This window comes from Mchenga conophoros, linkage group LG19 (genome assembly GCF_057382185.1).
Source record: "Mchenga conophoros isolate Kocher_MC1m ecotype Shallow Benthic linkage group LG19, M_conophoros_male_GT1.1, whole genome shotgun sequence".
Lineage (NCBI taxonomy): Eukaryota > Metazoa > Chordata > Actinopteri > Cichliformes > Cichlidae > Mchenga > Mchenga conophoros.
Window position 1 is genome coordinate 26,848,516 of NC_140544.1, and position 13,941 is coordinate 26,862,456.

The 13,941-nt window shown below is 40.7% G+C and overlaps 2 protein-coding genes across 3 annotated transcripts in view; one reads left to right on the top strand and one right to left on the bottom strand.

Annotated features, from left to right (window-relative positions):
* LOC146552442 (gamma-aminobutyric acid receptor subunit rho-1-like) overlaps positions 1–4,514 on the top strand; it is a 19,697-nt gene extending 15,183 nt beyond the window's left edge. For both annotated transcript variants that reach the window (XM_085256467.1, XM_085256465.1), the window contains 2 exons: positions 401–597; positions 2,578–4,514. In XM_085256467.1, coding sequence (XP_085112593.1) covers positions 401–597; positions 2,578–2,880 — 500 coding nt within the window. In that variant the 3' untranslated portion in view covers positions 2,881–4,514. The remainder of the gene's footprint in view (positions 1–400; positions 598–2,577) is intronic.
* Positions 4,515–5,903: 1,389 nt separating this feature from the next.
* LOC146552443 (peptidase M20 domain-containing protein 2-like) lies at positions 5,904–9,896 on the bottom strand. The gene is made up of 7 exons (XM_085257894.1): positions 9,344–9,896; positions 8,811–8,959; positions 8,547–8,689; positions 7,397–7,551; positions 6,962–7,088; positions 6,685–6,792; positions 5,904–6,558 (listed from the first exon to the last, which is right to left on the bottom strand). Exons 1-7 carry the CDS (start codon positions 9,755–9,757, stop codon positions 6,422–6,424), a joined length of 1,233 nt encoding a protein of 410 aa, XP_085114020.1. The 5' UTR covers positions 9,758–9,896; the 3' UTR covers positions 5,904–6,421.
* Between the last annotated feature and the right edge of the window lie 4,045 nt (positions 9,897–13,941).

Here is a 13,941-nt window from a genome sequence, read left to right on the forward strand (position 1 = left end):
GCCAAGTGGTGCTAGCAGAAAAGACTGACACGAGCTGGGTTATTAGAATTCAGCCTAGGAAAAGCATGAATCATCGTACATTTCACAGTATTATGCAATAATTATCTGAGCTGGGACAAATCTTACTAGTGGAAAAATTTTAGGGAAGACATTTAGTGCATTTTTTCCTTACCCTCATCACTAATCATCTCAAATCCTTTCAGGGGGTCCAGACCCCCAGTTTCCCATCAGCTTTCACAGTGAGTAGGTGGAAGCTATTAGTGGAATCTCACCAAAGTCTATAGTGAACATAAAGATTCTGATTTATTACACCCCAAATGTAGCCATTTCTGAGCTATTTAGTCTGTGGGAGACTAAATAGCAACACAGCTGTGACTAAACTTTGTTCGATTCCCTTCAGGCATCACCACTGTGCTGACCATGTCCACCATCATCACCGGGGTCAATGCTTCGATGCCTCGGGTCTCCTACATCAAAGCTGTGGACATTTACCTCTGGGTCAGTTTTGTCTTTGTCTTCCTTTCGGTGATAGAGTACGCAGCGGTGAACTACCTCTCCACCGTACAGGAGAGGAAAGAGAGGAAGCTGAGGGAGAGAGTAAGTGTTCCTTTCATGTTTTTTTTCCTCCTCTGACTTTGCCTCTGGTTAAGAACAGACTTAACTTTTGATTTTTTTTTTAATGGCTCACACTGACAAATTTTACACAGATACTTTATCTTCACCACATCTGTGTAATGACTTATGCAGCAGCATGTTTTATTCTGACACATTTTTTTAGTTTTAGAAGTAGTGTAAGGATGCAAATATCTGATTTTTCTTTTCTTTTTTTGGATAAGCTGTGAAAGCTACAACCTAAAACAGTACTTAAATTTGTTTGTCCACTGCCCGATGTAAGGTTTATTTTTTTTATGTATTTAGTGGTTAATGCTAAAATATAATTATTTTAGTCATCCATTCATTTTCAAATTTAGAGTAATAAAGCACACTATTATTTTTTAATTAGAATCTCAAATTACTTATTTTGCTTGCATTTCCTGAACAGAACTATTAGTTTTAAAAAATATTATACTTGATTAAAGTCTTGTGTGCTGGCTCAGATTTGGGAATAAAACATTTGTTACTTAACTGATAAATAATAATACAATTTTTAGTTTTAAACAAGTTTTTTACAGAATTCTAAAATATGTGTTTTCTTGTTTTATGACAGGTTAGGCGCTGTAACTGCTTACCTGTTTGATATTCATTCTAATTTCTAATTTTCGAATTTCCACAGTACGTCATATTTTTGGTACAGTACATTTTTTCCCTTTGTAGTTCTAAAATTTTCATTTGAAGCTTTTGGCCATGTCGTAAATCTCAGGTTTGTATATTACCTCGCATTGTACTGGAATTACTTTATTAACTGAGCATTTCAAAACATTATCATCATGACCATAAATAAGGGAATCTAATATGTCATTGCTTACAAGAAGTGATCAAAATGCTCTGCTCATACAAAAAAATTATTTACATTTGGCCAATCATACCTTAAAGAGCAAAGCTGTTTCCAGCATAGTTGTTTTTAGATCACTCGCAAAAGTCTGTTCTGACAAATTATACAGACACAAGTTTGCAATTTCACCACGAACCTTAAACTGGCACGAAATGTGAACAACATCAGTGTCAAAATGAACAGACTTTCACTTAGAGGATCATATCGATGACAGCTGGGTCTGAGAGACCAAGCAGCTGTTTTCAGAGGAAGAGTCTATAATGTTCAAGCCCAAAGATAAGTGTGCGCAACTTTTCAATTGACATTGCTGGAGAAAGTGCTCCTTGAGACTTCCTCCTCTTCCACAAGATGCTAATTGAAATTCAAGATGAAGGGTTTCTGTTTTGACACACTGATGGACATTGAACGTGCACTGCAGACTAGTGATTAGTGTCAAAAGTAGCAGCTGGAAATGTTACAGAACCGCACAAGTAACAACCTTCAACAGATGCACTTTGTGTATATGTTTATATACCTAATATATCTCAATTTTAATTGTACTACAAATCTGTGAAAATGCTCTACTTTTCTTAATTTGAATCTTGTTATTGGTACATGGTTATTGCAAATAATACAGTTAATAAAACCAAGGATGGAAACATTTACGAGACGTAATAATAGTTTCGTCTAAGTCGACTCTGATTAGGCTGACCTGAATTTTATACTGAAATATTTTCCATATTAAAATAATTATAAACTGATGAAAACATGATTTAATAATTTATATGCATTTCCAATAAACAGATATATTTTCTTAACTGGCTTACTTTAAGCTGCTCTCAAGGCTATGGGAAATTATTTCTGGGACTACAGCTCTTTAACTATATTGGTATTCTTCATCTGCCAACTGCTGCAGCATATGGAGCCAAATTGCCCACGTACCCCGAGGAAGATTTCCAGCACAAACATCCTTCCATAAATGTTTCCTACCAAAGTTATTTAAAGGCCATGAGTGTACAGACAATCATACATATAGGAGGAATTCACTTATTTATAATGATAGAAAGTCTACTGTAATTCATAACTCTTCGTGTGTTTTTCGCTAGCTTCCATGTACATGCGGCATTGGCAACCCTGATGAAATGATGATCGACCCCCAGATCACTGGATATGGGTCCACAGATGTCAACATCACAGGAAATTATGGGTTGCCAGAAAACGGGGGCCGCCAGGAACGAATTTTGGCCCAAGTGGCACTGAACGACCCACAGATCACAGGCCAGGTGAAGGCATCTAGAGGCTACGTGAACATCTGGATAGACACCCATGCCATAGACAAGTACTCAAGGGTCGTCTTTCCTGGAGCCTACATCCTTTTTAACATCATCTACTGGTCCATCTACTTGTAACCTATGATGCATGAAATGCTGTTTTGTGCATGCTGGGACAGCAGGAGCTCAGCTCAGGAAAGATGATGCTGCACTTGAAGTGTTTGGGACAGAGAAACTGCGCATGAGATGCATGGGGACCACTAACAGATTGGTGACCATTGCCTTCTTGACCCAGCCACTTAACACCGATGATTAAAAAAGAAATATGAGCGACCAACTAACAGGACAGTCATCGATAGTCACTTCATCAGTTCTCTGGTTTCTGCTGTATCTATAGTTCTGGTGACAGAAAGATGTCTGAATGCTGTTGTCGCCTGAGGACGCAGAGATGCACGTACATGGACTTGTGTCACTCTTCAGGCTAACTACTTCTAGTTCTAGATGCAGTGACTCCAAGCACACTTTCAACACCGAAAGTGTGAACTGAAAACATACTGACATTGGCTAGCATTGCCAGCAAATAGACGGATCCTTTTTCCTCTTCTTATGAGCTACACCTGACAATCAATAAGAGACTAAAAATATTTAAAGGTTTAATTTAACATGTTGAGAAATATGTTTGTTTGTTATATAGCGGCGAGAAACTTGATACCACTCTCATACTTGTAATTAAATATATGGCTAAATCCAGTAATAGCCAGTTAGCTTAGCATAAAAACCCTAACCAGGTTAAACAGCCAAGGTACTTGTTTCCGTCCAGCATTTCTATAATAACTACAGCAAGTTATATATTTTGACTGAATCCATACAGAAACAACCATAAAAGCCTGGTTTTATAGGGGGATTAGTGCTACTATTTCTCTACCGGTATAAATGCTTAGCTAATACTCAGAAGTCCTACTATTTTTCTAACGGTATGACTGCCTAGCTAACGCTCAGAGGCAAGAAAGAGTCTGGCAATTAAATTCCCAACAGAATGTCAATTTTTATAAAGATTAAAAAAACAGATTACATCTTGTTAATTAGTCAGCCTTTGAGGTGGTAGTTGGCAAATTTCGCCCAGCTGCTTCCCCCTTTTCCCCAGTCTTGTGTGCTCAGCTCAGCCGTCTCCTGGCTAGACCTTCATATTTACTGCAGACATGAAAGTGATATCACCACACTCTCCCAACTCTGCACGAAAGCAAATAAACATCTGAATGAAAGTAAATGTTTTTATTTTTAAAAAAAGGCAAATTCAGAGCTTATTCTTGAAGTTCCACGTTTTCTTTGCAGCATGTTAATATGATTCAGTTTAGCTTCAATTTTCTTGTGAAATTTGTATCAATGCAGTTATTTTGATGTCAAGCTACTGCGCTCCGTTTGTGTGACTTGACAACGTTGAGTAAAAAACGCAAAGTAATGCAGTCTATTAAAACAACAAATGTAAAAATGTATGTTTAGAAGTCCCATGCACCGACTATGATATTAACTCTTTTTATTTTTTAATGTTTCTTCTTTTTATTTTTTAAATACAACTGAAGCTCATCTCCTCTGTTTGGTGTTGTGAGGCTTTGAGGTTCGCTGTGACCTGTTAGTTGCTAGTTTTAACGTCTTTTTCAGCTTAAAAACAACTTTATACTTTGTTAGGCAAAAGATATTTTAAAAAAATATTACAGGTATTTAAAACTGTCATGTATGGGAAGATGTTTAATAAATGTTTTGGTTTCTGAAAATCGGAGCTTGAGTGCTGAACATCGTAGAAACAGAGAGATGCTTAAAACCTAAAACATAACACTTTGGATCATTTGAACACAGTTGATCCCTTTATTTTAATCACATTTTTCTGCTCACTTACACAGTATATTTAAACAGTCCTCGAGGATAAGTCTTTACTGTTATTAGTCACTGGGTTGCTCACAGCTCCAAGGTCTTTCTTCTCGCTCTGGCACATGTCTGAGTGCTGATGAGCATTTAAAACAAATCGTATACACTGCGTATTATGTAATGCCATTAACCACTCACATGTGTGTAAAAGGATATATACATATACAATTACATTAAGGCTTTCCTCACAGAAAAGTGAGAGAGTGGGATATGCTGAAGCATGTTTTTGTTGTTTTTTTTTGATCCAAGCAACATCCCGAAGGTGTCAATTTAAACTTTGTGCACCATCTTCTAATCTAGTGAAAGAAAATGCGAACAAAGGCATCACCACATCAAAGCTGGCAGAAAAGGATAAAGCATCAAAAAGATGTCCATAACCTGATTTTCCACCACATCTGGGCCCACTCTTAAGAGCCAAGATTTTTTATCAAGCTGTGTAGCTGATGAAAGTACGCCTAGAAATCTCAATGACTGAGAGAGAGGTAGTATGATGATGCAATCAAGTACAATAGGGCTACCCGTGGATAGAGTAATACATTTAGGGTTGATTTATTTAGAGGTTTGTGGTGTAAAACTGTGAGTGTATGCCAAACTCATCATCAGTAAATTCATGTTGTCCATTACCACAGACTAGAAAGATATTAGATGCCTTCATGTGTTCCCTGTTAAACTCACGATTGAATTTAAAATCCCTCTCCTCACATGCAAAGTCCTTCATATCTTAAAGAAGTCATAGTACCATATTGTCCTACCAGAGACTTGTGGTTCATAGAGTTTTAAATGTAGAATGGGAGGCAGTCTTCAGCTTTCAGGCCTCTCTTCTGTGGAACCGAAGCTGCTGGAGGAGTTCCAATGATGCACTACAGCATGCGATTACATTTCTTTTTTCTTTCTATCGTTTGCTTTCAGTTTGGTCTCTTTTCTCTCTCCCAGTTTTGATTCTGCTCCTCCCTGATATTGAGTCTTCTGGAGGTTTCTTCCTGTTAAAACGGAGTTTCTCCTTCTCACTGTCACCAAGTGCCTGGACATAGGGGACCATCTGATTGTTGTGGGGTTTTTCTCTTACGCTCAAGGATCTTTAGCAAAAAAATATAAAGTGCCTACTTGTTGTTATTTAAACCTTATAATTTCTCCTAGATGTATTTCTAATTTCAGTGTCACGAGGGAGTTCTATCACTGTCACGGGGTGCCGAGGCAGGCCGTGTGAGAATATAAAACGGACCCAAGATGCAGACTGCTTAAGTTGTGAGCGAGCTTTATTAACAAAAGGGTGAAACAAACAGGGACAAGGAGGAAGAAAACCAAAACCTAAGAATGAACTAAACTGGGAAAAGCTACGCAAAAACAAACCTGAAACCTTGAGTCGAGAAACAGAGATGCAGGGAGAATACACGAGAACATGGAGGGGAACAACACAGACGAACCAGCAACGACTAAGACAGAAGACACGACTTAAAAACACTCAGAGAACACAGGGAGATTACACACAGGTGAGGGACACAGCTGGGAGTGATTAACGTGACGAGACTAGGGAGGCGAACTGAAAACACTCACATAAGACGCAGACCTTCACAATAAAACAGGAACTTACACATGCAAGGACACAGACTAAGAAACGCGGACTTAATACAGGAACACACGGGCAGGACAGAGTAAACACTAAACAGAGGAAGAACAGAACCAACAATCACACTAATAGAAAACATAAAACGCTGGGTCAAAAGGACCCAGGACCATGACAATCACTGCCTTCCAGTCACTTCTGTTTCAGTTTGGCCAGTCTAAAGTCGTCTCTCACTTTCTTAAGCAGATCAGGACAGCACACTACATCCACAGCTGTCATAGACAGGGCCTTGGCTGTCCTCAGGGTGTACAACTGGGCCTTTTCAGCTCCTGGCAGAGTAAGAAATATAAAGCACAGAGTAAACATGAAAGAGATGATGGCTAAATTTCCCTTATCACAGTCTGATTCGGTTTAATTATAAAACATCAGTTCACAAAAGCCACGTGCCAAAATACCTGCTGCTTCGGTGTATTCCTCCGTATGATTTAATGCATCAGTGCAGATGTAGAAAAACGGATGAATACCAGGGACTATGAATGACACGTTGCCAAAGTCTGTAGAACCTGCCAGGTGATTAGAATTCACTGTGATAGTGGTTCAGTGTCGATTCAGTGAACAACAATGCTGAAAAAACACTAAATCACAGTTCTGCTGTTAGACATTTTGTCATATACAGTTCTTTTGCACAGAGCAGGGACAGAAGTGATTTATAATATTGTCATTTATGCTTACCGCAGAAGCTGGCTGTCTGCTCTGGAAAGTGAATTCCCAAAGCTTTTCCATTGCTTTCATACATGCTTGCCAGTGTGGCATTAGGTAGAATGTTATAGTAGGTAGGGGTTGGGAAGGTGATCTCCACCTAAATGCAAGTAAATGTAAGACCATAGCACATTTGGCCTGTCATGTTTAACAGCACATAAGGCCATGCATGCATAGTAATGTAAACTGCCTGAAGCACATGCAGACGAAGGAGAAAAGGAGCCTGAAGATAATCATGAATTATGTAACACAAGTTCAGCACTTGGACAGTAATTATGGAGATGTGGTAAAAAGGGGGATTGTTATATAACAGCAGTACTCTCTAGCACTGCTGTATCAACATAGACTGCTTCTACATGTCTCCAACATACAGGAAAGCAAACTGAAGACGCTTTTACATAAACATACTTGGCAACCGGTTGCTCCGGCAGCTGCCCTGAAGCAAGCTTCAGCTTTAGCCTTCAGGTCACATAGGTCTTTGAGCAACGGGACGCGCAAATAAAACTCTAATTCAGTGTATGCCGGGATAATGTTGGGCTTCTCTCCTCTGTGTTTGATGATGCCTGTAGCAAAGACAAAATCAGAACGTCAATAATTCAGCAGCTCACCCGGCTCATGATCAATCACACTTCACAGGATACTGTGAAGTGTGTGATACAGAAAGAAAATCATAAGTTGCCTTGTCTTTGGGGGACTGCACTGCACAAACTAATGAGTATTAAAATCCACTGGCACGTCAAAGACCAACAATTGTTTTAGAATGGTTTGTTCCAAAGACCCCACTGAATTTGGGTATTGTGCTGTAACAGGATGCACCAAGTCAGTCTGTGAAGTTTTTTCCCTCTTAGATATGTCACAATCAAATTTAAGAAGTATTATTGCAAAGTGGAAACGTGCAGAAACCACAGCAGCTGAGCCATGAAGTGTTAGACCACATAGAGCTACACAGCAGGGTGCAAACCTCTTCTGGCATTAAGATCAGTACAAAAACTGTATGCTGGGAGCTTCATGGCATGTGTTTCTACAGCAGAGAACCTCCTGCAGCTGTAAAGTATATGTAACTTAGTACTATGCATGATATAATATGCATATAGTCAATATAATGCATGTGAACACATCAGCATGTGATAGTATAAACCATATTAATGATTCTAGGAGAACTTGGTGAAATTATAAGCAGTGTGCATGGAGGTTATCGTATGAAAATGGAAAAACACCTTTAAAACGACAAACAAACAACAAACAAAATTTAGTTGAAGACCTATCAGGTGATCATTGTATGAAAGTTCTGACCCCTACTGAAGGAGGCATACCAGTTCCTGTGAATGTGAATGGACAGACAGATAATGATGAGCTAGCTATCGGCTAGATGAACTAATAAACTATGAGGAAGTAAAGGATAAGGAGGCACCTGACGGCACTGAAAAGAGGAGGGTTTTATTTTCCTTCCGGGATTTGTGTCTCCTCCTAGGATGGATCAAAGATGAGATGCTCGTTTTCTCCAAGGTCGACACTAAAGTCTGAAGCTTTAAGTGACCCTACCACAGCTTTTCCTCACCATGAATCCTCCAGTCTGGTTTGAGCTGCTGTCTGAGTACAGAGATGTTGTTATAGGCCAGGACGGCCGCATCCAGGGCATTCACTCCCTCCCAAGGGTATGCAGCTGCATGAGACGCCTTCCCATAGTACTTCACTAACATCCTGTGTAACATCAGCACGGTCGGTTAAGAGTTCCCGAAGAAATGTGAAGGTTAGGTGTTCGTTGTGAGAGATTAAGAGAGAAGTAAAAGAATTTGAAATGAAGCAGTGAAGAAGAACTCACTCTTCGATTATGATGCAAGGGTGAAACGAAGCATCCTGCTGAGCTGGATGAGCCATGAAGACAAGATCAATATCAGCAAAGGCCCCGGCATTGATTAGCTCAATCTTTCCTCCTAACGCCTCCTCGGCAGGAGTTCCCAGAACAGTTATCTATAATAAAGAGTAAAAGAATATTTTAATGTCAGGTCTGCTCACTGGAATGTTAGTTTCTTTTTTAGTAGATGTGAGTTTTCATCAAAACAGAAACGCTTTTAAATAAAGACTGGAGTAACAAATCCACCCCCCTACACGAGACCACTTTATGACATTTAATCATAACATATTCTAAAGATAGAAGTTTATTTCCTATTATTGAAAAAATAAAAAATGAGACTAATTATTCACATCATATTACATTTGTTGCACTTGTTGAGTCACAGCAAACAGAGCTGGGGATTTAAAGGAGTGCTTGGGATTTTTTTCAGCTTCACAGTGTGTCGCACTCGGTTTTCATGGTGTGACTTGTTTAAGTCCGTTAAACCCGGCGACAGCTACCTTCACAGGCACCGGGAGCTCGGTCTGGTTCTCTAAAGCAGCCTTCAGCCCCACAGCGGCCGCAGCGCCCACCTCTGCTATCAGGTTGTGCCCGCACGCGTGGCCAATACCTGGGAGGGCGTCATACTCGCACAGGAACCCCACGTTCAACACTGGGTCTCCCACCCCTCCACCAACTGGACCCCAGCTGGCCCTGAACGCGGTCGGAAGTTTGTAGTGACTTTGGACCGTCCATGTCTGGTCCTGAGAAAAGAAGCGGACAAGCCGGTCGTGCGCATGTTTCTCGTTACCGGCGACTTCAGGATTGCTCCAAATGTCTCTACTCAGACTGTGCAGCTCGCCTTTGTGTGCGTCTATGCACCGCTGCAGGTCGTCCTTCATCTGCTGTCGTTTCTCCATATCGCCCGACAGCATGCAGGCGTTAGAGCTGGACTCCTAAAAACACAGGAAATGTATCCCAGTGAAGCATTGATGTGCTTCCCTCTGCTGGCTGATCAAAGGCCGTGTAGCCTACATTTAAAATGAATTTGCTCTCGGCTGGTGGTAGATTGGATCACCCAGAGGGACGCGCCGTCCGCTGTGGCTTCACATGTCCTAAATAAATGAACGCAAACAGGTTAAGTGCTTGAAACTGCAGTCCCTCAAATGGCCACGTGGTCCCATTAACTCCTATGTTAAAACGCCCAACTCTACAGCAAGAAAAAGAACATAATAGTCTCTTTTTTTTTATCAATTTAAACTTAATTACAGTGTTAGCTAGTGTCATAGCTATATTGACTGACACATGCTGAAACAGGCAGACAGAGCTTTCACCCGACTCACAAAACCTGACCTCTCGCTGTGTTTGTGATGCTGATGACTTTGGAGCATCTATCCTTTAAAATACTTTAACAGACCGTCCAGTCTGCAACACAGTTTTAAAACAAAATTTAAACTACACCAGTGTCATTGTGCAAAATTTGCAGTGGGCAGGCCCAGCATGAACAGACTAGAGCTGACCCCACTTAATCCACTTAATCCTGTCCCCAGTGGTGTCCATGATTCTGTTCTTTAAAAAAAAAAACACCCAAGGACAACAAGAGTGGTGTTTTACTTCTCCTTTAATAGGAATGTTGTTGGTGGTGATAGTGGCTGGAGGGGAATCCTGTGAATTTTGCCTAGGGCCCCAAGAGGCTGGAAACACCAATATACAGTTTATGGGTGGACTTTGCTACCAAAACTTGCTAGTGTTAGCACATTACTTGCACCTCTCAGGGCTCTAGACTAACTTTTTGCCATGGTTGCACTGGTGCGCCTAAAAATAAAATTTAGGCGCACCAGCACAAAATTTAGGCGTACAAGCACAAAAGTTAGGCGTACCCAAATTTTTAAACTGCATTACTTAACACCGCAGTTTTACATGTTCACGTTTTTTTTTATTTGTAAATGATTAACTAACAACCTTTCAAAATGATTAACTTGACACCCCCTTTGCTGCCCAAATTAACAGCAGCTCCATCAGCCCCCATAGCAATGATTTTATCCAACCAGTTACTGCACTGGTCCCCAAGAGCAGCAAATGCTTTCTTTGAGGCAGCATAAATTCCTAAACAAATTAAAAAAAAATACCATTTACTTATCAGATCAAGAGTTTACAATGCAGTCTTTTTCAGTTTGAGTTTCTATATTCATGTATTATTGCTATGTTTAATTTTCAATGATAAGAACATGCTAGATATGGTTAATTCAGTAACACGACGTAATATTATTAATCATATACATAGGCTACGTGACATGACATGGCTTACCTTGGGCATGGGCATGCTGGACCTCAATGTGTCCAATCAGTATATTCGCTGGTCTTCCTTTTTGCAAGATACGAGTGTACACAATGACACATTCTTTTGTGGCGATGTCTGTGTCTCCATCGATCAGGAAGGCCATGTATGTACTGTTCGCAATTTCCACTGACGTCTTTTTTTTCAGTGTGTCAGCGATTACGCCTATAAACTGGGCGCACGCAACATCATTGCTGTATGTGGGGTTTATGTCCAAGCCATTTTTCCTGTGAAGAGTTATTTCTGACTTGAACTTCGTAAACGGAACTTCTTCTTTTGCAATATTGTAGGCGATGTTAAACTTAATGATCATCTCGGCCTCCTCCGATGACCCGTTTACTCCTGCCTGCCGCTGAAAGGCAGTGGGGAGCGGGGACATTTTGGCAGAGCATTTATCGCGGCATATAATGTGTCTTCTCGATGCTGTATGCTTTTTCAGCGTTTCAATTCGAAACGTATTAGCACCAGTGACAAATGCTGTGTTGCCGGCCATGGTCTTTCCACACTCGCGACAATAAATGCAGTGCATCATATTGTCAGCTTGGCTGTATCTTAGCCAGGGAAACTGGTCAAGCCACTCGATTCGAAATCTATACATTTTCTCACTTTTACTTTCAGTGGACTCCGGCTGGGAGTCGATCGTATGTGGCTCATTTTCTGATGCCGTCTCCGGACCAGTGTTTGACAAAAACGGAGAGGTTGATGGCTCCGTGTCAGAGCGCTGGCTCAGAATTTTGGACTGATCAGGCCTTAACTTAACGAAAAAGTTATCAATTGTTCTTTTCATATTTTCTCAATACCAACTTCATACACTTCTGACCTGGGCTACTCACCCTTCTCTATCTGCCCGCACTTTCAAACGTAAACACAAGTAGGTCTGCAGGAATATCTGGACCACGGCCAATCACAGAGGTCCCCGCCTCTGAGTATCTCTGATTGGTTTAGAACACGACATGGGCATAATGTGTGCCTGTTGTTGAACACACGGAGACTTTCAGGGTTGCTGAAACTTTTTTTCCGAGAAAATACTTGGTTGCACCGGTGCGACCAAGTATTTTTTTTACTTGGTCGCACCGGTGCAACCAAGTATTTTTTATTAGTCGCACCATGGAGAAATTTGGTCGCATTTGCGACCAAATTGGTCGCACTCTAGAGCCCTGCCTCTTGTGCAATTATGGTTCACTCTGGCTCCAACAAAAAAAGACGTGTGTGAATGTGTGTGTGGATGACTGGATGTGTAAAGCGCTTTGGGGTCCTTAGGGGACTAGTAAAGCGCTATACAAATACAGGCCATTTATTTTTTTTATGTCAGCATTAAGACGTTAATGCTGAGGCTTCAAAATGACTCAAAATGTCACAGTGATATACTTGGTTTGAAAAGTACTGATGACTACTTTTATGTCATGATGAATTTCTGAATTTGTTCCACTCATCTTCAAAGCACCTTTACAGGTGTAGATATAATATAGTGAAAAAATAGTGAACCAGAATTTTAAAAATGCTCTATATAATTGTAATGAGTCTAATATGAGCATAAATTCCCATTTAGTGCCAAGGATGTTCCTCTTAATAGCTTTTATCAATCAAAATTATCGGTGGAGATCTAAAATTATTCAGAATATTCATATTTTACGTGATACAAGTGAACTGTAATTCCACAATGTTAAAAAATTCTCACAATATAATGTCAATAAACCAAACTGCCTTTTTTGCTTGTAATGGAAATTGCGATTACTCAGCGATACCAATCAGTTACGAGGTCTCAGTTCGGTTTGAACTGATTAGATGAGAGAAGACACTCCACAGGCTTTTCTACTCACTCTGTTGCCACACTAGAGGGACCCAGAGCAACGTTTGGTAGGAGACTCCTTTTGCTTCCGCTTAGTGAAAGTAAAAAATAAAATAAATCAATGTTCTGCTCTTCGTGGGTTAACTTGAATAATTTAGTGAACTGAACATTTATCGAAAAAGCAAACACGGATGAGCCTCAGGGGGTCGATTTATTTGTTTGTTCATTTATTGCCCTGCAGTAATTTAGATGACTGTGCAGCAAGAAAACACTGCTTTTGTTTGCAGAGGATGAGCTGCGTATCTGCCCCTGAAAACAAGGTCAATTAGTGCCGTATGAATAAAGACGAAGCTCCACAGCTGACACACGCCTAGAGACTGCGCGCTACGTCGGTGTGTGTATGGATATGTGTGAGGCAGCGAGTGAATGAGAAGGAGAGCAGGTGTACATATATGTGGTTTCTGTCTGTATTTGAGTTGGAGGTTAATTGGGGGCAGTTGTCAGTCACAGGAGGAGACATGTTGAACAGCGCTCAGCGAGCTGACACCACGACTGCCTCCTGATGTGACCTGTCTGTCAGCTTACTTTACGCCCCGCCGGTGATGCTGACACTCTCCATTGTGCATCAGTTAAGTGAGGGACGGACCCATGTGTCAGTCCGCTGTCTTATTTAGGGATTTGCCCTACGAGCATGTGTTTGATTTCACATGATTACACATGTGTTTGGCCTCAAATCTTGCCCTGTGCATCCAGGAATTAAACATTTGGTTAAGATTTGCTTTTGGACTTATACCACCGATGATCCTCATCAGTTCAAACAAAGGAGCGCAGGCTGTAGATGACATAATCTGGCCTCAGATGAACAGAGGATGTGTTGCTTGAATCAAATTTCAAGCATGTTTCAGGTTGAGCTACCAAAACTGAAGCGATGCATGAGTTATGATATATCCATGCAGGCATCGCAACAGTGGGATGCCCCAAAGGAAGGCTGG

Excerpts from the sequence above, each read along its gene's own strand:
- LOC146552443 (XM_085257894.1), bottom strand. The coding sequence starts at position 9,757 with ATGCTGTCGGGCGATATGGAGAAACGACAGCAGATGAAGGACGACCTG. Across the intron at positions 8,960-9,343 it reads AGCTCCCGGTGCCTGTGAAG|ATAACTGTTCTGGGAACTCC; the intron begins GTAGCTGTCGCC and ends TCTTTATTATAG. Across the intron at positions 6,559-6,684 it reads GGAATACACCGAAGCAGCAG|GAGCTGAAAAGGCCCAGTTG; the intron begins GTATTTTGGCAC and ends TTACTCTGCCAG.